The 24,022-nt window shown below is 37.9% G+C and overlaps 1 protein-coding gene across 1 annotated transcript in view; it reads left to right on the forward strand.

Annotated features, from left to right (window-relative positions):
- Positions 1-23,303, forward strand: part of DCK (deoxycytidine kinase) — a 31,361-nt gene extending 8,058 nt beyond the window's left edge. The window contains exons 2-7 of the mRNA XM_006873796.1: positions 1,987-2,102; positions 12,880-13,073; positions 15,166-15,313; positions 21,510-21,625; positions 22,314-22,404; positions 23,271-23,303. Of these exons, the coding sequence (XP_006873858.1) occupies positions 1,987-2,102; positions 12,880-13,073; positions 15,166-15,313; positions 21,510-21,625; positions 22,314-22,404; positions 23,271-23,303 (698 nt within the window). The remainder of the gene's footprint in view (positions 1-1,986; positions 2,103-12,879; positions 13,074-15,165; positions 15,314-21,509; positions 21,626-22,313; positions 22,405-23,270) is intronic.
- Positions 23,304-24,022: the final 719 nt, after the last annotated feature.

Raw genomic sequence — 24,022 nt, forward strand, 5'->3', positions numbered from 1 at the left:
CACTCGTCTGTCAGTTTGTCGTACTGTGGTTGCTTGTGAGTTACTGTGATTCTGGAAGCTATGCCATGGGTATTTTAAATACCAATAGGGTCACCTACAGTAGACAGGTTTCAGGTGAGTTTCCAGACGAAGACACACTAAGATGAACTACTTCTGAATATTTACTCACTGAAAACCTTATGAATAACAGAGAAACACTGCCAGATATAGTGCCGGAAAATGAGACCCTCAGGTTGGAAGTTACTCAAAATGCGACTGGGGAAGAGCTGCCTCCTCAAATTAGTGATGATGCAAATGGGAGTAAAGCCTGTGGGACCTTCATTTGCTGATGGGCACAACTCAAAATGAAGAGAAACAGCTGTAACCATCCATTAATAACTGGGACATGGACTATGTGAATTATGAATCTAGGAAAATTGGAAATTGTCAAAAATGAAATGGAATGCATAAACATCGATATCTTAGGCTTTAGTGAGCTGAAATGGACTGGTATTGGCCATTTTGATTCTTACAGCCAACCACATGATTTACTATACCGGAAATGACAAATTGAAGAGGAATGGTGGTGCATTCATTGTCAAAAAGAACATATCTAGATTCATGATGAGGTACAACACTGTGATAGGATAATATCCATGTGCCTACAGGGAAGACCGATTAATACTATTCAAATTTACGCACCAATCACTAAAACCAGTGAGGATGAAATGGAAGAATTCTGTCAGCTTCTTCAATCTGAAATTGATCAAACATGCAATCAAGATGTATTGATCATTACTGGTGCCTGGAATGCAGAGGTTGGAAATAAAGAAGAAGGATTAATAGTTGAAAAATATGGCCTTGGTGATAGAAATGATGCTGGAGATTGCAGGATAGAATTCTGCAAAACCAATGATTAGTTCATTTCAAATACATTCTTTAGATAGCATAAGAGATGATTATACACATGGACCTCACCAGATGGAATACACAGAAATCAAATTGACTACATCTGTGGAAAGAGATGGTAGAAAAAGTCCTTATCAGTCAAAACAAGGCCAGGGGCAGATAGACCATCAATTGCTCGTATGCAAATTCAAACTGAAGCTTAAGAAAATGAAAGCAAGTCCATGAGAGTCAAAATATGACCTTGAATATATCTCACCTGAATTTAAAGATTTGATGCAACACCCCTGGACTCCAGGTTTAGTTTAGGATCCAATTTATAAGGAAGAGGAAGTGTCGACAGAGAACAGGTATTATGCTGATCAGTAGAGATGTTTACTATAACCAAGTTTGGTGACCAGATAGAAAGGGTGTGGTGGTCATTAGAAATAGGGCTACACCCTGTTGGGTTGTAGGTTAAAACAGCTCCCTGGTAGCATTGTTGTTGTTGTTGTTATGTGCTGTGGAGTTGGTTCCGACTCATAGCAACCCTGTACAGGGTTTCCGAGGCTGTAAATCTTACGGGAGCAGAAAGCCTCATCTTTCTCCCGCGGAACAGCTGATAGTTTCGAACTGCTGACCTTGTGGTTCACAGCCCGATTCGTAACTGCTACACTACCAGAACCCCTGCTGACTGTGAGATTAGCAGCCTGACTCATAAACACTATGTTACCAGAGCTCCCACAGCATTGTTATTGTTGTTGTGAAGTGCCATTGAGTTGGTCCCAACCCATAGCGACCCTGTTTGGGGTTTCCGAGAGCAGCTGGTGAGCTTGAACCACCGACATTGCAGTTCAAATGGCTTTGCAGTCTGGCGCATTAACCCATAGCATGACAACAGGACTTTCCCACAACATTGGTAAGCTATAAAACAATAATAGCTGTGCTTAACACCATTACACTGGGTCCCTTCTGGATTTCATTAAGAAAAACAAGTTTAGGGAATTGAATGGTGTTTTATGTGTGTGTTAAGATTTCTCTAATTTTAGAAAAGTCAAAATCACAATTTTAACATTTTTTTCTAGGAAACTTCTTTCTGTAATTGTATCCTTTTCATAACAGGTGCAGGGAAGTCGACATTTGTGAATATCCTAAAACAAATCTGTGAGGACTGGGAAGTTGTTCCTGAACCTGTTGCCAGATGGTGCAACGTTCAAACTACTCAAGATGAGTTTGAGGTAAGAAAATGAAATTTAACTGAATAATTAAAAAAAAACAAAAAGTTTTCCAGTACAGCTTTTAGATCTTTAAGTCTCTATCTTCATTTAGTAGTGGTTACATGAGTGGATTGTACAGGGAGGCTTCAAAAGTTTGTGGAAAGATGGAATTAAAAGATAATGAAAAATTTCCATGAACTTTTTAAAGCCCCCTTATATATGTACAAGGAGCCTTGGTAGTACTATAGGATAAGCACTGGACGGCTAACCACGCGGTTGGCAGTTCAAAGCCACTAGCAGCTCTGCAGCAGAGGCAGTCGGTGCCTGTAAGGATTTACAGTCTCAGAAGCACGAGACAGGGTTGCTGTGAATTGAAATAGACTTTGATTGCAGTGGGTTTTTGTTCATATATGTACATTATGTGAGGCAGTCCTTGGGTTAGGAATGTGGATTTAAGGACAAGTAATTGCAAGGTTGGTGGTTCAAGCTCACCAGCTGCTCCTTGGGTAGGAACCGACTCGACAGCACTTAACAACAACAACAACAACATAAGCACTGGACTACTAACTGAAAGGCCGGCAGTTCAGACCCACCAGCAGTCCTTGGAAACCCTATACAGGATTGCTCTAAGTCGGAACCAACTTGACAGTACTTAACAACAGCTACTTGCCTTGCTCCTCGGAAATGCTATACAGGGTTACCACCAACTACTACTTGCCTTTAAATGTTAATGTAAATTTGCTCTTACTTTGAAATGATTGAACCAACCCCTGCTCACAACAAATTTGTCACAATCACACTCGCTTGCACATTCAGCTTTTAAATAATTGAAAATGCATTGAGCCTTATCTTGTACTAAAGTAGAGTTAAAAAAGAACCATATGTACCTGTTCCAACTCACCTATAAATTCCACTAAAAGACATAGTTAGGAACAAATCTCATTCATAAACCTGGGCACTGCCTGTATAATCCAAAACCAAACCCATTGTCTTAGAGTTGATTTTCAAGCCAACGATAATTACAGAACCGCTCCATAGAATTTCCAAGGCTGTAAATCTTTATGGAAGCAAACTGCTGCATTTTTCTCCCACAGAGCAGCTGGTAGGTTCAAACCATTTGTCTAAGAGAAAACTATTTATCTCTCCTTTCTTTGTATCCTTTCACCCTGAACACAAGTTTATATTTGTTAGCACTTTTCCTTTTCCAGTGGAGAATTTCCATTCTCCATTGAAAATGAGAAGGAAAAGGGACAACAGTTAAGTTTTATTTTTTTTATAGAAAAGTCTTTTATTTGTTGGGGTTGTGTGTCTGTGTTTCTGAAGAAAAAGAGCGAGTTTAGATTCATTTATTTTTCAACTAAGATTTTAATTTCTGGAGAAATGAGAATTGAAAAAAAAAGCAGTAAAAACAAACCTGAATTAAAATTAGAAATGTGTGCTAAAAACTTATATTGTTAGGTTTAAGAATAGAGAATTGAAAAAACTGTCTTTTTAATGCTTTGTTGTTTGTATAATGGAAGGTTGGGAATCATAATGGCAAATCACATATATAAGGAAGATTCACTAGCAAGATACTCTATAGTCTGAGCATATTTGGTTTTGAATAACCAAAAATATTTCCACATTCACTTTCTGTTTGCCAATCATAGTTAATTTTATGTCTGGGACCCATTCATTACACACAAACGCTTAATGGTTTCAATCTTGAAGGGACTTCCTTCCCATTTGAACCTGATTTTTTACAGAAATTGATGTTCTCCAAAGTGGCAGCATCAATGGGCTCAAGTGTGGCAACAATTGTGAGGTTGGCCCAGGATCAGGCAGTGTTTTGTTATGTTGTGCATAGGGTTGCTATAAGTTGGTACCTACTCGATGACACCTAATACAACAACAACATCTGATCTTTTGGAGAAAGCAAAATTAGCCATAAGTAAAAAATTAAAGTGGGTGAATTTATTAATTTGCTTTGTTTTTTCAGCATTTTAAATTAACATATAATAAACCTCTAGGAAAGTGTATGAAACCTGTGTGGGTTTGAAGAGCTGTTTTAAAGCCAACACTTTTATAATCATTATCAGGCTAAGAAATAGAACATCACCAGCATTCTAGAAGTCCCCTATTTGTCCTTATCTGATTACAGTATCATCTTCTCTAGAGTAATTGCTCCTTTAAGGTTAATCATATAATCAGATAACTCCTATACTAATAATTTTCTTGGTTTTAAAAAATAATTTTAGCACACATGAACTTATACCTAAGCAGTAATAATTTTGTCTATTTTTTAATGTAATGTGAATGAAATAATGTAATTTGCCTTTTTTTTTCTTCTTGTGTCCTTCACTTAACAGTGTATTTTATCCATATTGTGTCTAGCTGTAGTATCATCTTAGGCAAGCTGCACAAGACCTCTTTAAAGTGTTGAAGAGCAAAGATGTCAGTTTTAGGACTAAGCCATGGTATTTTCAGTAACCTATGCACACAAAAGCTGGACATTGAATAAGGAAGACCATAGAAGAATTGATGCATTTGATTTACGATGTTGAAGGAGAATACTAAAAGTACCATGGACTGCCAAAAGAACAAATAGATCTGTGTTGGAAGAAGTACAGCCAGTGTTCCTTGGAAGCCAGGATGGCCAAACTTCATCTTTCATACTTTGGGCATATTAATCAGGAGGGACCAGTCACTGGAGAAGGATATCATGTTTCATAAAGTGCAGGGTCGAAGAAAAAGAGGAAGACCTCCAATGAGATGGATTGGCACAGTGGCAGCAGCGATGGGCTCAGGCCTAGCAAGGATTGTGAGGTTGGCGCAGGGCCGGGCAGGGGCAGTGTTTTGCCCTATGATTTGGTACCACCTTGATGACACTCAGCAACAACAATAGCTTGCTCATTTTCATCGCTATATAGTATATATGGCTCAAGTAAAACAGTGATTGTGAGGATAGCTCAAGACAGGGTAGTGTTTATTTCTAATTTGTGAAGCGTTGCTATGAGTCGAAGTCTTTTATGCTTTTAATTTGCATTTCTCTGGCTGCAAATGAAATTGCACTCCTTTTCATGTTTATTGGCCATTTAGACTGGTTTTGTGAAGTGCCTGTTCAGGTCCTTTTGCTCATTCTCCTTTTGGTCACCTTCCCCAGTCCTGCATTTTTACCAACTGTAGTATGTCTAGAGTTCTGGTGTGGCACTACAGGGTAAACACTGGTCTGCTAACCCCAAAGTCGGCGGTTCCAACCCACCAAGTGCTCCTTGGAAACCCTATACAGGGTGACTGTGAGTTGGAACTGACTCAATGACACTTAACAACAACAACAATGTGTCTAGTGGCCCCTGAATTTATAAAGACTTTCACTGAAGTGTCCTACTTATATTTTAAAAATGAGAGACCTATATTCTAAAAATATCTTCTTTCCTCTCATTTCTGGGGTGAGCTGTCAATGTAGTTATTTTCAAATGGTAAGTAATATAGAGGGTATTCCAATACAGAATGTCAGTGTCAGAAATATAGAGGGTATTCTTTTGTGGGGAGAACATTAGACTGGCTCAGACAAGGTGACCTCCATTAAGTTCCATTATAACTTCAGTTCCTAGGTTCTCTACTTCTGTTAAGTGTGGATTACTGGTTTGTTTGTACATGCTTCTCAAGAACACTATATATTAACTAAGGTTACAGAAAGACGCTAATATATAAAAACCAAAATGCCAAAATATTTAATACTAAAAATGTATTTGTCATATTTACTAAATGCTAATCAATCTATTGTGTCTGTTTAGGCCCATCATTGTTAATCAGTGGAAAGAAACTCACAAGAATCCCATAGTTGTTTTAAATAACAAAACAATTCCCTTGGGGTTTCACTTGCATAGAATGCCTCCTTGTTAAAAATTACTGCATAGTGAATCACTGTTAGCATTGGAGTGCATTGATCTCTTTAGATATTTTGCAGAGAAGCTGGAAAAACATAGCTCCTCAATATACATGGGAAATCACTTCATAATTAAGAGTTTAGAACTAGAGAAGCTAGACTATCTTAATGAGTTAACATCATCAGACTATGACAATTAAATACATCTGTCTCCATCTTAAGGCTTAATGACTTCATGGATCTGATAACTTCTTTCCAGGTACCAGTGTCAGAATGCCAAGCTGACCTGTCATTACAGCAACTGTCCAGATGATCTTTCAGTTACTATTAACATATTCTTTCATCAGAGAGAATTCACTGCAACTTATAGTCTTCATGATGTTACAATATATGATGCCTTCACTGGATTGTTAACAATATTTGTATCTCCCATATTTTCCTGATTTTTATGTTTTGGTGAATGTTTATAGGGCAGATTGATTTTCCATTCAACAATTCATATACATTTTGATTTGTGACATTGAATGCAATTCCCACATTGTAACAGTACTCTTCCTATTCCCACTGTGTTCCTTTATTTACCATTTCCACTGGTCCATCTTTCAGATCCCTTCCTGTCTTCCGAACTTTTTATCCCTTTTTCTCTTGTATGGTTGGTTGTCTTTCTTCTTAGTGCCATTGAGTCAGTTCTGACTCATAGTGACCCTGTATAGGGTTTCTGAAAGCATAGTGGCTCCATACAATAAGCACTGGACTGTGAACCACAAAGTCCATGGTTTGAGCCTGCCAGCTGCTCACCAGGGGAAAGAAGAGAATTTCTACTCCTGCAAAGATTTAAACAGCCTCGGAAACACAATATGGAGTCACTGTGAGTCAGGACTGACTAGATGGCACGTAACAACAGCATAGGTTTTCTCAGACTTTAAATCTTTGTGGGAGCGGAAAGCCTCATCTTTCTCCCGTGGACCTTGTGGTTCACAGTCCATTGCTTATATGGAGCCACCACAGAGGCCCGTCTATTTGACTGAAAGTTTAGTTCAGCACTTCCAGACTTGAAGGGTAACTAAGAACCACAGGGGTTCTGTTAGATCAGTTGTAAATAAAATAGCCTAGCTTTTTTATTTTTTGAATTATTTTTCCCCATCTTCATTGGATTTTGGTATATGTTCTTAGAGGATAACTTTAATTTTTATGCGTCCATCAAGGACAACTTCTTGTTTGTTCTCTACTTTTTTAGGTTTTATTTCAGACAGTGTAAACTATTTGGAGGATAAGGTAATGGGGTGTGAAGGTGGTAGTGAGTGAGTGGGTTCCATACATCTTTGGAGAGTTTCTCCCTTCTCCATTTTGTTGTTGTTAGGTGCCATTGAGTTGGTACCGACCCATAGCGACCCTATGCACAGCAGAACAAAACACTGCCCGATCCCTGGGCCAACGTCACTACTGTTGCTACTCTTAAGTCCATCGATGCTGCCACTTGGCCGGTCCATCTCGTTGGGGTCTTCCTCTTTTTCTCTGACCCTCCACCTTACCAAACATGATATCCTTCTCCAGCAACTGATCCCTCCTGACAATATGTCCAAAGTACGAGAGACGAAGTTTGGCCATGTTGGCCTCCAAGGAGCACTCTGGCTGCACTTCTTCCAAAACGGATCTTCTGGTTCTTTTGGCAGTCCATGGCACTTTCAATGTTCTCCTCCAACACCATAACTCAAAAGCATCAATTGTTCTTCCCATAGCCCCTCATTATTTACCTAACTTCAGAACTGAGATTTTTTCTTTCTTTATCCTGGTGAATCTCTTCTCCTCCAGGCATGCCCCTGATTTTGGGGTGATATTGGGACTTACCCTTTGTCTAGATTTTTTTTTCTAATAATAGTGTCAAAAATGAGAAATAAACTGTTTTCAGACTCCATGCTGGCAAGTCCAGTCCTGCTTTGGATGCTCCCCTTTTGATCAGACTTCTTTGCAGTTGGTTCAGATTTTAAAGAGTTGAGATATATTTGTACCTCTGATCTCTTCCCCTACTCAATTACTAAATTTTGTACCTGTATGCTTGGGGTGTTTGTGTTTTTTGTGTTTTTTTTTTTAAGATCTTGTATAGTTAATCTGCCACCTAGTGACTGAAATACTAGCTACCATCAATTTAGGCAAAATACGAATAACAAAAATTATGTAACTTCCCTTCCCAACCTCTTAACCCTGCTTTAAAACATACTATTTAGATGATTACCAATCTTTGTATTGAAGGTTTATCTCAAATAGACTGTGCTTTATTGATTTATGATACTTAGGCCCAATAAAGCTTTTATTTAATTGTTTTTAGTATATTTTCGAGATATGCTAAGGAGCCCTGATAGCATAGTGGTTAAGTGTTGGGCTGCTAACCGAAAGGTCTGTGGTTTGAACCTATTATTCTGAACTATTGAGTGGATGGCATGCTCTGCAGGTCCCTTCTAACTTGTGGGTGGGTCATCCAGTCTCTAGAATTGTGCAGTAGAACACCTGGAAGATTTGGTCAGCGTAGACTTGGGGCTTCATCCCCAGAGTTTGTGGTTCAATTGGTCTGAAATGTTGCATTTCTAACAAGTTCCAAAGTCATACTCCTGCTGCTATTGTGGGGACCATACTTTGAGAAGCTCCTTGCCTGAATTGCACTGTTCTAGGGGAGGACTCAGAGTTTGGTGCTGAAGGCTCAGCACTGGACTCCCAACCACAAGGTCAGCAGTTCCAACCCACCAGATGCTCCTTGGAAAACCTGAATAGCGTCGCTAGTGTCAATGGCACTTAACAACAATAAAGGGCAACTAAGGAGTCCTGGTGTGACGCTGTAGGATAAGCACTGGACTACAAAGTTGGTAGTTCAAACCTAACAGCTGTTCCTTGGAAACTCTATACAACAAGGGTGGGGAACTCTGGCCTTGTTAAGGCAACCGCAATTCCAGCCATCACATTGTTGTTGTTAAGTGCTGTCAAGTAGATTCTAACCCATAATGACCCTGTTTAGGGTTTCCTAGGAGCAACTGGTGAGTTTGAACTGCCAATCTTGTGGTTTGAACCAACATTGTAGACCAGCACATTAACCCCTGCGCCACACCAGCACTCCAGCCATCACATTAGGGGTGAGTTAAGTAAATGTTTGGGCAAAAACAGCAGGCTAATTTTTAAGTTGATAATTTTATATGGCCTGGGAATGACGTTATAAATTTTGGCAGAAAAAAGGTTTCTCCATTCCTGTTATATGCAGGGTTGCTAGGGCAGAATTTGTCATTGGTTTTCTCATAGGCCAGGAAATGATCCTTCCTAGTCCCTGGAGGGAATCCTTGTCTCCTGCTATCTGTCATCTTCTGCTTGAGTGAAGGAGAGTACTCATTCTCCTTGAGTACTCACTTTGTTGTTGTTAGGTGCTATTGAGTCGGCACCAACTCATAGCGACTCTATGCACAGCAGAACGAAACACTGCCCGATCCTGGGCCAACCTCACTATCTTGCCACACTTGAGTCCATCGATGCTGCCACTTTGCCACTAAGACTCAGTAAATGGGAGCTTTTTGCTAAAACAGTTGCAATTGAATTAGGGACAATAGGGAATGTGTTCCTATAAATGGAAGCATTAGGTTTATATTTGTGACACAAATATATACAAGTATAATTACTAAGGAGCCTGAAGAGAGTTTTTGTAGGTTAGAGTCACTGGTATTTATTTACCTTAGAAATTAAATCTGGGAAATTTTAAAGACATATCAATTATTTTGTTTAAAAATTAAATAATAAACTCATTACATGTTAGCATGTAGCTGTTATTGTTAAGTACTTTCAAGGTTTGAACTCATAGCAACCTTGTATAGGATTTACAAGGAGTGGCTAGTTGGTTTAAACCACTGATCTTGTGGTTAGCTACACTATTTATATTATAGACCAAAATAATTTAGTAATAAAACAGGCATTGTTTAAAATGTTTGCAAATGTTAATGTCTGATTTAGTAGCAAAAACTAGACTTTGCTCTACTTTCCATCTATGGCAGTATAACATGTTGTAGCCTCTGGGAAACTGCTATATATTCATGAGAGAACAAGAGTGGAAAAAAGCAAATTTATCTCTCTTAATATTCTTATTAAAAAAGGTTTTCCGTTTAGACCCTTATGGATTTTAAGAACTCACAGGGGTTCTCTATCACATTTTGAGAATTAGCATCCTAGAAATAAGGAATTCTGGTGTCCCACTAACCAAAAGGTCAGTGGTTCAAACTCATCAGTCACTCTGAGAGAGAATGATGAGAACATCTGTTTCTGTAAAGATTTACAGTCTCAGAAATGATGCAGTGATTCTACATTGTCCTTTAGGATTACTATGAGTCAGAATCTACTCAACGGTGGTGAGAACAGTCCTAGAAAATATTTTACTTCATCTGTGAAAATGAAGGCTCAAAAAAACAAAACAAAACAAAAAGATGCTAGAAAATCAGGATCTTTTAAAAAGTAGCATTAAAAAAATATTAATTTTTTTCAGCATGTCCTGTGTCCAATTTTTCCCATTGCCTTAATGCTTTTTGTTTTTTCAATAACAGTTGAAATCAGGAGTTAAACAAGACCCATTCATTATATTTGACTAATTGTCTTTTACATTTTAATAATTTATTCTTGTTTCCTCTTTTTTTCTTTGCAATTTTATTTAATGAGTTGGTCAGTGTCCTGTATAATGTATCTCATTTTGGATTTGACCAAGTGTATCTTTATAGTGTGAATTGACAAGTTTCTGTATTCTTTGTATTTCTTGTAAATATTTTGTTAAATCTGAGGCTTGATTAGATTTAGCCTTGATTTCATACGTGGTGCTTTCTTTTGTAATATTTTGTTGTTGTTAAATGCCATTGAGTCGATTCTGACCCATAGGGACACTGTATAGAGTTTCTGAGGAGCAACTGGTAAGCTTGAACAGCCGACCTTGCAGTTCAAATGAATTTGCAGTCTGGCTCATTAACCCACACACAGCACCACACCAGGACTCCATTACTTTGTTGTTGTTGTTGTTAAGTAACCTGGAGTAGGTTCCGACTCATAGTGATCCTGCACAGGGTTTCCAAGGCTGTAAATCTTTACGGGAACAGAACACCTTATCTTTCTTCTGCGGAACCGCTGGTAGTTTCGAACTGCTGACCTTGAGGTTGGCAGCCCGACTCGTAACCACTATGCTACCAGAGCACCTTAGGGAAAGTATGATGTCTTGTTTCTCTTTTATTGTTGTTAGCTGCCTTCCAGTAGGCAGGCCCCTGACTCATGGGGACTCATGCACAAATGGAATGTGAGAATTCTCCCACTGAGCCGCTGTCCTCTACCACACCCTCTTTTGTTGTTATGTGCCGTGGAGTCGTGGAGTCGGTTCTGACTCATAGCGACCCTGTGCAGTGTTTCTGAGGCTGTAAATCTTTACGGGAGCAGAAAGCCACATCTTTCTCCCGCGAAACAGCTGGTAGTTTCAAACTACTGTCCCTGAGGTTCGCAGCCTGATTTGTAACCACTACATTACCAGAGCTCCTTTAGTTTTAGCATCGCTTAAAAAAAAAAAAATCAAGTCATCCAATCCAGATGTTGTCAGCCTAATGCCTAATCAGTACATTCTAAAGTACCATATCAACTTTTCTCTAGTGATTAGTGACTTTAGTAATAATTAATATGAAGATGTAGATTACCCCAGTAACTAAAGTAAGCACACAGGATTCTAACAACAACAACATTCTGTTTTGTTAAAGGATTAGGGTCACAACTTCAAATGCCCAAGGGACAGGCAGTTAACATATGAATGAAATTAGCTTTCTCTGAGAGTCAGCAAGGAATGACTCACTTCTGGTAGTGTAGTGCTGACCTGAATGTCAGCAGTTCGAAACTAGCAGTGGTTCTGCAGGAGGAAGATGAGGCTTTCTGCTCCTGTAAAGATTTACGCCTTGGAAACCCTGTGCTGAATCGCTATGAGTACGTAACCACCATCACCACTATATCGTACCCAGTGGGGACATGTTTGACTTTGCACCAGCAAATTTTTACCATGTGGAATTGCAGGTAGAGTATTACTTGGTATTATAATTTTTAATAGATTTAAATCTAGGTATTTTATGTAAAATTATTTAGCTTTAAAATACTGACAACTAGCTGTAGACAACATTGCAGAGAATGAGTATTCTGTAACACTTAATTGTGTTCATGGAGAATCTCTACGTAGACCAAGAGGCAGTTATTTGAACAGAACAAGTGGACACTGAAAGGTGTACGTTAGGTCTGTATTCTTTCTCTATACTTATTCAATCTGTAGGCTGAGCAAATAATCCAAGAAGCTGGATTTTATGAAGAAGAATGTGTTATCAGTGTTAGAGGAAGACTCATTAACAACCTGAGAAATGCTGAAATTGAAGAGGACTTAAAATACTGATGAAGATCAAAGACCACAGTCTTAGATATGGATTGCACCTCAATGTAAAGAAAATGAAAATCCTTGCCACTGGACCAATAAAGAACATATATATAAATGGAGAAAAGATTGACGTTGTCAGTGACTTCATTTTGTCTGGATCCACCATCAACACTCATGAAAACAGCAGCCAAGAAATCAAATGACGTATTGCATTGGGCAAATCTTAAAAATGTTCAAGAGCAAAGATGTCAGTTTTAGGATTAAGGTGGCCAAAGAAATAATTTCTTCCATAGGCTGTCAGTTTGTGACCTCCTTTGAGGAATTGGTAGTTTATGCCATTACAATATCTTCTAGATCTTAGACAGCCTAAAAAATATTGTAGGAAAGAGAGAGTACAATGAAGTCTACTTAATCATCCTAGTTTTGCTGAGGTATTTGTTAATAAATCCACCTTCTCTTTTTTGGTCATTAACTTTGCTTCTTTTTATTTTTCTTCTCCCCTCCCACCCCCCAATTCAAAATAGGAACTGACAACATCTCAGAAAAGTGGTGGCAATGTTCTTCAGATGATGTATGAGAAACCTGAACGATGGTCTTTTACTTTCCAGTCATATGCCTGCCTCAGTCGCATACGAGCTCAACTTGCCTCTCTCAATGGCAAGATCAAAAACACAGAGAAACCTGTATTGTTTTTTGAACGATCGGTGTATAGTGACAGGTATTTGTAAATGGCTTGTACTTCCGTTTGGAGCCTTTTGACTAAGAACTAGACATTCCCCACCCGCCCGCGCCCGCCCCACTTTTCTTGTGTAAGAAGGCCATGGAGGATGGCGTGTGACCTCCTTTAACTATACAAATGGGAAGGAGAATCACCATCAACATCAGTCCCAGGCCAAGTCCTATGAGACCGAGGTCAGACATGCCTCCAACCTTCCTTACCAATTCTGATACCAGCCATCCCTCCTACAGCATTCTCTTCTCATCTTGGTTCATTGCAGTGGCCACACAGAACTCACAGACTAGACTTACAGTTAGGGGCTTTATTAGGGAAGTTAACAAGTTAAAAACCCAGGATCAGAAATGCTCAAGACACAGTTATTCTGTTAGGACAGCCTCTGCCTAGCTGTCCCTTCAGGCAGGCTTCTCTCTGGCCCTTGGCCTCTCAGCCACATAGTGCTGCCCTGCTTGGGTAATGTTATAAACCTTTTTGAAGGCTACCAATAAATACCCAAAGGACATACCATTCTGCCATAGCCTCAGCCTGAAGGAGCTCCAGTGGCTCAGTAAACCTAATGCCCCCAGTTAAGTACTTGTGGGCACCGGACTTTGTTAGTGAGCCTCCTCCCTGAAGGCATTCAGCTTCATTTTCTCTGTGACTGGGAATCCCACCACGCTGTCTTGCACTCAGGATCTTGGTTTTGCTGCTGCTGTTCCTTTGCCACTCTGGTGTCACAGCTCTCTGTCTCTGGGATCAAGTAGGCTCGATGTATAGGGGTCCAAAAGATGTGCTCTACTCCTGGCTTTTCTTTCTTAATTATAATGAGATCCCCCCTCCTGCTTCTGAGATGGCTCAGTTTATACCCAGCAATATGGTAAAATTGGCCTATATTAGAGTTCCAAGTTTTACAATCATCAATTGACCCTGTCACTCATACCTGAATCCTATAATCCTATCACTATCTTTCCCCACCTTCTCTTACCTAGATCTACCAGGAAAACAGGAAATACATCTAATCTGCATGATCCCACCCAGTTGTTTGATGGGCATCACACACTAGAAGAGCCATATCAATTCAATCACTGCACCACACCTGGGAATTAAATTACTATGAGAGCTGGAAACTTGAAATGGAAAATATTAATATTGACAGTTTTAGTCTGTATAATACCTAGATTTTTTCTGGTATGGTGCTGTATAAGTACTGGACTGGTAACCAGATGGTCAGCAGTTCAAGCCCACTGGCTGTTCTCAGAAACCCTGTACTCCAGGGTCATTTATGAGAGGGAATACTGTAGTATTGCATTCAAATTTAAAGTAAGTTCCCTTCCCTTCAGTACCCCACCCCCTCCATCCTTTAAAAATTTCATCTTCTCTGGAGATGGAGAGTCTGGATCTGTAGTCTAGATCTGTAGACTTATCTGGTGCAAGATCAGAAATCTGTGGACCTTGAATTGACTTGCTTATGTAAGGATTTTGTTGACCTTCATTGTAGTGGTTTTCAAACGTTTTAGTCTTGGGACCTGTTCACACAGGCTTAATAATTATTGAAGAGCCCAAAAAGCTTGGAATATAATTGACATTTATATTATTAGAAATTAAGATTGATAAAATTTTAAAAATAGTAATTTAAAGTTAGCAATATTAAACCCATTACATACTAACATAAATAATATACTTATGATTTAAAAGCAAACTTTTCCAAAACAGCACAAAAAAATTAGAAGAGTGATATTGTTTTACATCTTTGTAATTTTTAAAAACATCTGACTTAATAGTAAAAGCTGTATTCTTGTGCATGCTTCTATATTCAGTTTGCTGTGATATATTATTTTGGTTGAAATTCAGTATATGAAGAAAATCTGGCCTATCCCATAGCCTCTGAAAAGGTCTCAGGGACTATAGGAGCCCTCAAACCACATTTTGAGAACTTACTGGCCAGGAATATATTTGGAAAAATTAATTTTTTTTCTGTTGCCACAGGTTTAAGGGAGTGTTCCATCCAGTTTTGCTTTCTGAATATAGTTTCTTGTTTGTCATTCACTATACTTTCTTAAAAATAATTTAAGTATTGATGTGGACTCTGTTTCAGGTATATTTTTGCATCTAATTTGTATGAATCTGACTGTATGAATGAAACTGAGTGGACCATTTACCAAGACTGGCATGACTGGATGAATAACCAGTTTGGACAAAGCCTTCAACTGGATGGAATCATTTATCTTCGAGCCACTCCAGAGGTGAGACCCAATAAAGATTTATTTGTTCCATTACAACTGTAAAGTAATATTTATAAATCTTTTTCAGTGGTATGCCATAAAGACAATTAAATTTAACCCCACTTCCTACGAATTGGGCTGCTAATCTCACAGTCAGGAGTTCGAAACTACCAGCTATTCCGCGGGAGAAAGATGAGGCTTTCTGCTCCCGTAAAGATTTACAGCCTCGGAAACCCTGTACAGGGTCACTATGAGTCAGAACCGACTCCACGGCACATAACAACTATGTAGATAGAAGCATTTGAATGAATTTCTTAGTAAACGGTAAGCTCAGATTTAGCAAGTCACTCTTAGGGCCTTGTTCCTTAGTTCTATTTTGTTTTTCTTCATTATTTGTACCTAACTTACTGACTATCTCATCTATCACAGCTATAGTAAGGGAATTGCTTAAGCAAGTCCTAGAATAGAAATTCAAGAAGTGGTACTTTTGGTATTTTAATTATTGTTGAATTTTTAGTTCTTAGAATAGGACATGGGCATACAATGAGAGCTCAGTAAATAGGTCCTGAATGAAGGGTAAAGTTGATGGAGGTCTATTTCAAAAAAACTTTTATGGTTGTGCTTGGTTTGCCATGGGTGGGTGTAGTGGCAGCTATAGCTAAAAAGGGAGGGACATAGAGGACCTTAACCATTTTCAGTTAACTGAGGTCATTGGAAACTGTGCCTTTCATGACAGATTGTAAAGTAGCTGTTTTTATTTACGTTTGAAATTATATAATGAATCCAGGAAGATCAAGTGAATGCCTTTCATAAATCGATGTAAAAACAACATATATTTCCTAAGAAAAATTCCAGTTTTAGTTTCTGAATACCCATTGTTTTTCTGGTTTTATTCTTATTTCTACCCTAAGTTAAAAAAAAAAAAGGCTCTGATGAATAGACTTGTATGACTTGTAGCCTAAAAGTAGTTCCAGTATTTTTGTAGCTATAGAAGCTGAATTTTAAAAGAAACTAGCTCTCTAATCCACCGCTTGTCTTATCAGTTTGTCGAACTGTGGTGGCTTGTGTGTTACTGTGATGCTGGCAGCTATGGTAGTTCAAATAACCAGTAGGGTCACCCATGGTGGACAGATATCAGTGGAGCTTCCAGACTAAGACAAACTAGGAAGAAGGAAAAGTCAGTTCACGTCTGAAAATTTAGTGACTGACAACCTTATGGGGAAGGGGTGGACAGTGGTGGTGGTGTACTTTGGATTTGGTTTCTACTCACAGTGACTCTGTACAGGGTTTCCGAGGCTGTAAATCTTTACGGAGAAGAAAGCCTCATCTTTCTCCCCTGGAGCATCTGGCAGATTTGAGCTGCTGACCTTGTGATTAGCAGCCCAGTATGTAATCCACTATGTTACCACAAGGGTTCCTTACCTTATGAATGCAGTGATGGCTGTGTGCTGTGGAGTCGGTTCCGACTCATAGCGAACCCTGTTCGGGGTTTCTGAGGCTGTAAATCTTTACGGGAGCAGAACACCTCATCTTTCTCCCATGGAACAACTGGTAGTTTCGAACTGCTGACTTTGCGGTTCGCAGCCCAATTTGTAACCACTACACTACCAGAGCTCCTTAGCAGCGGCAAATATCATATAGTGCCAGAAGATGAACCCCTCAAGCTTGAAGGCACCGAAAATACAAGTTTAAGAGCTTGTATTTTCAGTGCCTTTCAACCTGAGGGGTTCATCAGTGCTACTTCTCAAAGTAAGTCAACCTTGGATGGAGCATGAATGGAGAAAAGTTTTCAGAACCTTCATTAGCTTATTTTTTATCACAAAAATGAAAAACAACTACAAACAACCATTAATAACTAGAACATAGAATGTACGAAGTATGAACCTAGAGGAATGGTGTTACATTCAGTTTAAATTTATCCTGAAGTACAACACTGTCAGTGATAGGATAATATCCATATGCCTACAAGGAAGACCAGTTAATACCACTGGTATTCAAATTCACATACCAACCACAAGAGCCAGTGATAAGGAGATTAAAGAATTCTACCAACTTCTTCAATATGAAATTAACCAACCATGCAATCAAGATGCATTGATAATACTGGTGACTGGAATGTGAAAATTGGAAACAGAGTAAGAATCAGTACTTGGAAAATAGGGCCTCAGTGACAGAAACAATGCTGGAAGTCACATGGTAGAATTTTTCAAGACCAGTGGCTTATTCATTGTACTTAGCTTTTTCAATAATGTAAAAAGCGACTGTATTCCTGGACCTCACCAAATGAAATATACAGGAATCAAATTAACTGCATCTGTGATAAGAGATGGTGGAGCAGCTCAATATCATCAGCCAAAGCAAGGCCAGGTGCTAACTGTAGAACGACTATCTACTGCTCATATGCAAGTTCAAGTTGAAGCTGAAGAAAGGAAAACAAGTTCATAAAAACTAAAGTACTACCATAAATGTATTTTACATACTAGCTCAAGAATAGGTTTGAAGCATTGAACACTAATGACAAACCCAGATGAGTTGTGGGATGACATCAAGGACATCATACATGAAGAAAACAAAAGACGATTAGAAACACAGGAAAAAAAGAAGGCCAAAATGGGTGTCAGAAGAGATTCTGATTCTTACTCTTGCATGTAGAATATCTTAAGCAACTGGCAGAAATGATGATGAACTAAAAGAGCTGATTTTTAAGGTTGGCTTGAGAAGACAACGTCAAGTATTATAATGAAATATGAAAGACCTGGAGCTAGAAAACCAAAAAAGAAGAACACGCTCAGCATTGCTTAAGCTGAAAGAATTGAAGAAAAAATTCAAGTGTCAAATTGCAATGTTTGAACTCTGTTGGAAAAATATTGAATGACACAGGAAGCATCAAAAGAAGGAAGAAAAACAGAGTAAGTAACTATACCAAAAGAATTGGTTGACATTCACCCAAATCAGTAGGTAGCTTATGATCAAGAACGAGTGGTATTGAAGAGAAGATGTCCAAGCTACACTGAAGGAATTGGTAAAAAACAAAGCTCCAGAAATTGACAGAATTCCAATTGAAATGTTTGAACAAACTGTTGCATTTTTGGAAGCATGTCTATGCCAAGAAATTTGTAAAACAGCTACCAGGCTAACTGGAAGAGCTCTATATTCATGCCTGTTCCAGGATGGGAAAATTCTTGAACAGCATCATTAATATGAAGGTACTTCAATAATTCATGGAAAAATGAAATTTAAAAAATGGAATTTCTCCACAAACTCTTATCACACATAAATGAAACTTTACCAAAGATAATTTTTAAATGGTTGCAGTAATTCATTGACAGCTGTCAGACGTTCAAGCTGGATTCAGAAGATGACGTGGAACTTGAGATAGCATTGCTGACATCAGATAGGCTAAAAACAGAGAATACCAGAAAAATGTCTACCTGTGTTTTATTGACTATGCAAAAGCATTCAACTGTGGATCATAACAAACTATGGATAATTTTGCAAATGAAAATTTCCTAGCAGTTAATTGTTCTTATGTGGAATCTGTACTTTGTTCAATCAGAGCAAGAGGATATTGCTGTGAAGTGATGTGAAGTCAGTTTCGACTCCTAGTAACCATGTAGGTGAAAAGGCTTCCAACCCTTTAAATTCTTTTATGGGAGCCAAAAGACTCATCTTTCTCTGGAGGAGTTGCCAACCTTGTGGTTCGCACTCTAGTGCTTATTATATATGGTTTAAAATCATGAAAGGGGCGCATCTGGTTTGTATCCTATCATCATACTTATTCAATCTGTATGCTGAGCACATAATTTGAGAAGCTGGACTCTATGAAGACGAATGCAGCATCAGGATTGGAGAAAGACTCATTAACAACCTATGATAATCAAAAGACACAACCTTGCTTGCTGAAAGTGAAGAGGACTTGAAGCACTTAGTGATGAAAGTCAAAGACTACTATGAATTATATCTCTATATAAAACCAATCCTCACAATTGTACCAATAAGCAGTATCATAATAAATGGAGAAAAGTTTGAAGTTGTCAAGGATTTAATTTTACTTGGTTTCACAGTCAACACCCATGGAAGCAGCAGTCAGGAAATCAAATGATATATTTTACATTTGGCAAATCTGTTGCAAAAGTTCTCTTGAGCGTGTAAAAATGAAGATGTCACATTGAAAGCTAAAGTGCGCTGTGACTCTAGCCTTGATATTATAAGTTGCTTTATATGTATGCAAAAACTGGACAACGAATAAGGAAGATCAAAGAAGAATTGGTGGGCTTTGAATTGTGGTGTTGGCAAAGAATATTATATATATATATCTTGATCTACTGGAAGAACAAACAAATCTGTTTTGGAAGAAGTATAGCTGGAATGATGCTTGGAGGCGAATATGGTGAGACTTTGTCTCATGTACTTTGGATGTGTCATTAAGAGGGACTAGTCCCTGGAGAACAACATCATGCTTGGTAGTGTAAAAGTTGAATGAAAAAGAGATAGACCCTCAATGGGATAGATTGACACAATGAGTGCAACAGTGGGCTTGCTCAAACATAGTAATGATTCTGAGAATGGCATAAGACTGGGCAGTGTGTTGTTTCGTTGTGAAACAGAAGCGACTCAACGGTATTGAAGTAGAACAGCTTTTAAATTCCATTGGGTGATTTGTTTATCTTCTAATATCAATTAAGCCCGAATCAACTATAATAATTTTTTAAAAAGTGATTATTTTTTAAAAGAACTTAAATTTTTTTAAAATAGTAAGGGCAGGTATAGAAAAAAGAAGATAAAACGAATTAATTCCATTCTACCAGAAACATTTAGTCAATATCTTAAAACTCAGCAAAATATTTTACTCTTTTTCTCATCAATAATTCTTAAAGCTTTTCATTAGGTGCTTTTTAATTATCAAAAAAATGATTTTTAAATTGTCTTTGAAATACTGTTTATATGCTACCATAGTGAATTATTTTGGTTGGCGGTTCTTACTTCTTGAGATGCATGAATGAGCTTCCTACGATCTAGAAATCCTTACTAATAATGCAAAAATTTGCTTATAAACATATTTTCAGGCAAAAGGCATCTACAATTTCACTTTTCAATGTGGCTATTTAAATTTAAATTATTTAAAATTTCAATTCCTTAGTCACCAGCCTAGCAATATTTTAAGTATTCAGAAGACACATGTGGCCAGCTGCTAGCTCATTGGATAGTGCAGATATAGTAGAACATTTCTATCATTGAAGAAAGTTCTATTGGTCTGTGCTAGCCCAGAACTTTCATCATACTAAGAACCACTGCCTTTAATGGTTTTATATTATCTAAACATAGATATTTGATTATCAAGTTTAGTTAACCACAAAATACGATTACTCTGACAAATTGACAAGCCTTTTAGTTGCCCTCTCAAAAAGTTGTGCCATAAGTGTTTTAGGATTTTCTTTCCATTTTACCCAATGTGTATTATGATGTCTGTTTCTTTTGTAAATGCTCAATATTTATAGTTTTTGTTTTGACTTATTTTGTAATGTATTGCTTAATTTCATTGTCAGGTGCCGTTGAGTTAGTTCTGGCTCTTAACTACCATCTGTACAATTGAAGGGAACATTACTTGGTCCTTGTAATAATCCATGTAATCATTGTTCTATTTGAAGTCCTGTGTCAGTACATCTCATTGAAGGTCTTCCTCTTGTTTTGCTGAGTTTTCACTTTATTAAGTATGCTATCCTTTTCCAGAGACTGGTTCCTTATGATAACATGCCCAAAGTACTGATGACAAAGTCTCACTTCTAAGGGGCATTCTTGGCTGTATTTTTTCCAGTTGTTTAGTTTAGAGGCATTAAGTGGCTATAAAAAGCACACAAAGGGAAAAAGGAACTACTTTCACCTTTTAAAAGAATTATAAAGAGATTTTTGCTAGCATAACTAAAGAGACACTGAAACCAAAAACCAATTGCTATTGAATTGATTCCAACTAATGGTGACCTTGTGTGTGTCAGAGTAGAATTGTGCTCCATTGGGTTTTCAGTGATTGATGTTTCAGAAGCAGATTGCCAGACCTTTCTTCTGAGGCACCTTGGGGCACATTTGAGCCTCTAACTTTTGGTACCACTCAGAGGCTCCAAAGAAATAGGGAAGAAATTTTAAATTTTATTGGCAGCAGACAAGAATAATTCTTCCCTGCTTTTTCCCCCCTTCTCTCTAATTGCTTTATTGCCTTTAGACATGCTTGAATAGAATATATTTACGGGGAAGACATGAAGAACAAGGCATTCCTCTTGAGTATTTAGAGAAACTTCACTATAAGCATGAAAACTGGTTACTGCATAGAACACTGAAGTAAGACTTCACTTATTTTTTATTTATTATTAGTTTTTCATTTCTTTATTCAATTTTAATTTAAAATTTGAAAGATAAATAGAAACCTGTGAAAATGTTCATTTTCAAAGTTATTTTATTTATTGGTATTGTCATATCTCCCAGAATTAGGTGCAGATTTTTATTCTTTTGATTTTGAAGTGGTTGTGTTTCCTTAGCATCCCTCAGAAATATTGTCAGCAGAAAGTAGAAAAATATACCTGTGTGCATTATTTAGGTAATTTCTTTCAGATTTATTTTAAGATCATGTATTTTAAATTTGTTTCTTATACAAGTCTTGGTAGGTAGAGTAGTATTGCTCCTAATAGCGTGTACTTTACCATTAATCAGGTCTTGGTTCAACTCCAGTCTTGCTTTTTAGTAGCAGTTTGGACAGCCTCAGAGTAATCTCTTTGAGCCTTAGTTTTCTCTTCTGTAAAATACAAAATATTACCAGTTTGTGGTAGGCTTTTAAGAAGAACCACATACTGCAGGTACCAGCTTTATGTCTTTTTTACCTGAGATAATTTTTAACTACATTCTTACAGGATAACTAATATCGTGTCATTGGCAACATTTTGATTTCCAATGATGAATTAAGAATGAGCTTTTAGTGCATCTTATTTATTGCTTTTCTGATTATTGTGCTCTTCTTTTTCTTTTTAAACAGAACCAACTTTGATTATTTACAAGAGGTACCTATCTTAATACTGGATGTTAATGAAGACTTTAAAGACAAGCATGAGAGTCTGGTTGAAAAGGTAGATTTAGCAAAGACTAAATTTATGTTTGTTTTGTCTTGTCTAAAAAATTGTGCTAATTTGTGAAAAATAATTTTCTAATGGAAACGATTACATAAAGTGACATATGAGACAGTTAAGAGCGTTAGAGGGCATTAGAGTGTTTATATTCCAATCTTGACTGTAAATTCTAGCATTGTGGACCTAGCTTAATTATGGAAATACTCTATCCTTGAGTTTCTCTGTCTGTAAAATCAGAATAATCGCAATAACAAATGTTGTTTACCCTGTTCTCCTCTATTTTACCTGTATTTCTTTCCCTCTCCCTCACATCACTAGTCTTTAGATATTTTATTGATAATTGTGCTGTGGATAAGCACTGGACTGTGAACCACAAGTTGGCAGTTCAAACCCACCAACTGCTCCTTGGAAAGCCTTTACAGGATTGCTTGATCACAGTTCTGACTCATAGCAACTGCATAGGGTTTACAAGGAGCAGCTGGTGGGTTTAAATTGCCAATCTGGTGGTTCAAACTGACCTTGAGGTTCAGTGCTAATTGTACAGTGCCACACGAGGACTCCACGTTCAATATGTTGTTGTTAAGTGCTATCGAGTCAGTTCTGACTCAGTGACCCTGTATAGGGTTTCCAAGGAGCAGCTGGTGGGTTTGAATTACCGATTTTGTGGTTCATAGTCCAGTGCTTATCCTACAGCTCCCCACCAGGAGTTCAAATTCAATACAGAGGACACCAAAGTTGTAGGACATATGTCATTCACTTTTACATTATCTCAGGTCTTGACATTAAGGGACTTTTAGTTTTGAGTATCACTTAGGGCCATTGCCTTAACTAGTCATTGTTTTAATCAACATTATTTTGTCTTCCAGATAACTGGGAGTTGTCCATATTCTGTTAAGTGAGTGGTATCCATATTGACATGGAGAGAAATGAGTCATGGAGATTATATAACAAATATCCCTATACCCATACTAATTAATAAGGTTATCAGAAAAAGTCACAATTCTTAGTTTTAGGTTATGAGAGAAATTTGATATTTCACTTCTGCTGTCATAAAACGTGTTGTTTACTATAATAAACATTTGGCATTAATAAGGGATCTATTTCAAGAATTTTGAAAATATCAGCATGTATAGATAATTACTATAGTATATACAGGGCCTGGTGTGATACTGTAACATAAGCACTGGATTGCTAACCGCAAGGTCGATGGTTCTGATCCACCAGCTGCTCCTCATAACTGACTCGACTGCACTTAACAACCACATACAGGGTAGTGATGGGCCAGTGCGAGAATTCAGGAGATGCAGATTTGATTCCTAGCCAGTGCACCTCAAGCATAGCCACCACTGCATCTCTCATCAGTGGAGGCTTGCGTGTTGCTGTGATGCTAAGCAGATTTCCGTGGAACTTTCAGATTAAGACAGACTCAGAAGAAAGATCTATTAATCTACATTTGAAAATGAGCCAGTGAAAACCTTGTGAATCATAACTCTCAATCTCATTCATGGGGTCACTGATGATAGCTAGCAGCTCTAGTATATAGTTGTTCCTCTCATGATACAAAGTAGTCTAGCTGAAAATTTTAATAATGCTAGGCTTTCTCTTTTAGGATATTTCC

This window comes from Chrysochloris asiatica, unplaced genomic scaffold (genome assembly GCF_000296735.1).
Source record: "Chrysochloris asiatica unplaced genomic scaffold, ChrAsi1.0 scaffold00254, whole genome shotgun sequence".
Classification (NCBI taxonomy): Eukaryota; Metazoa; Chordata; class Mammalia; order Afrosoricida; family Chrysochloridae; genus Chrysochloris; species Chrysochloris asiatica.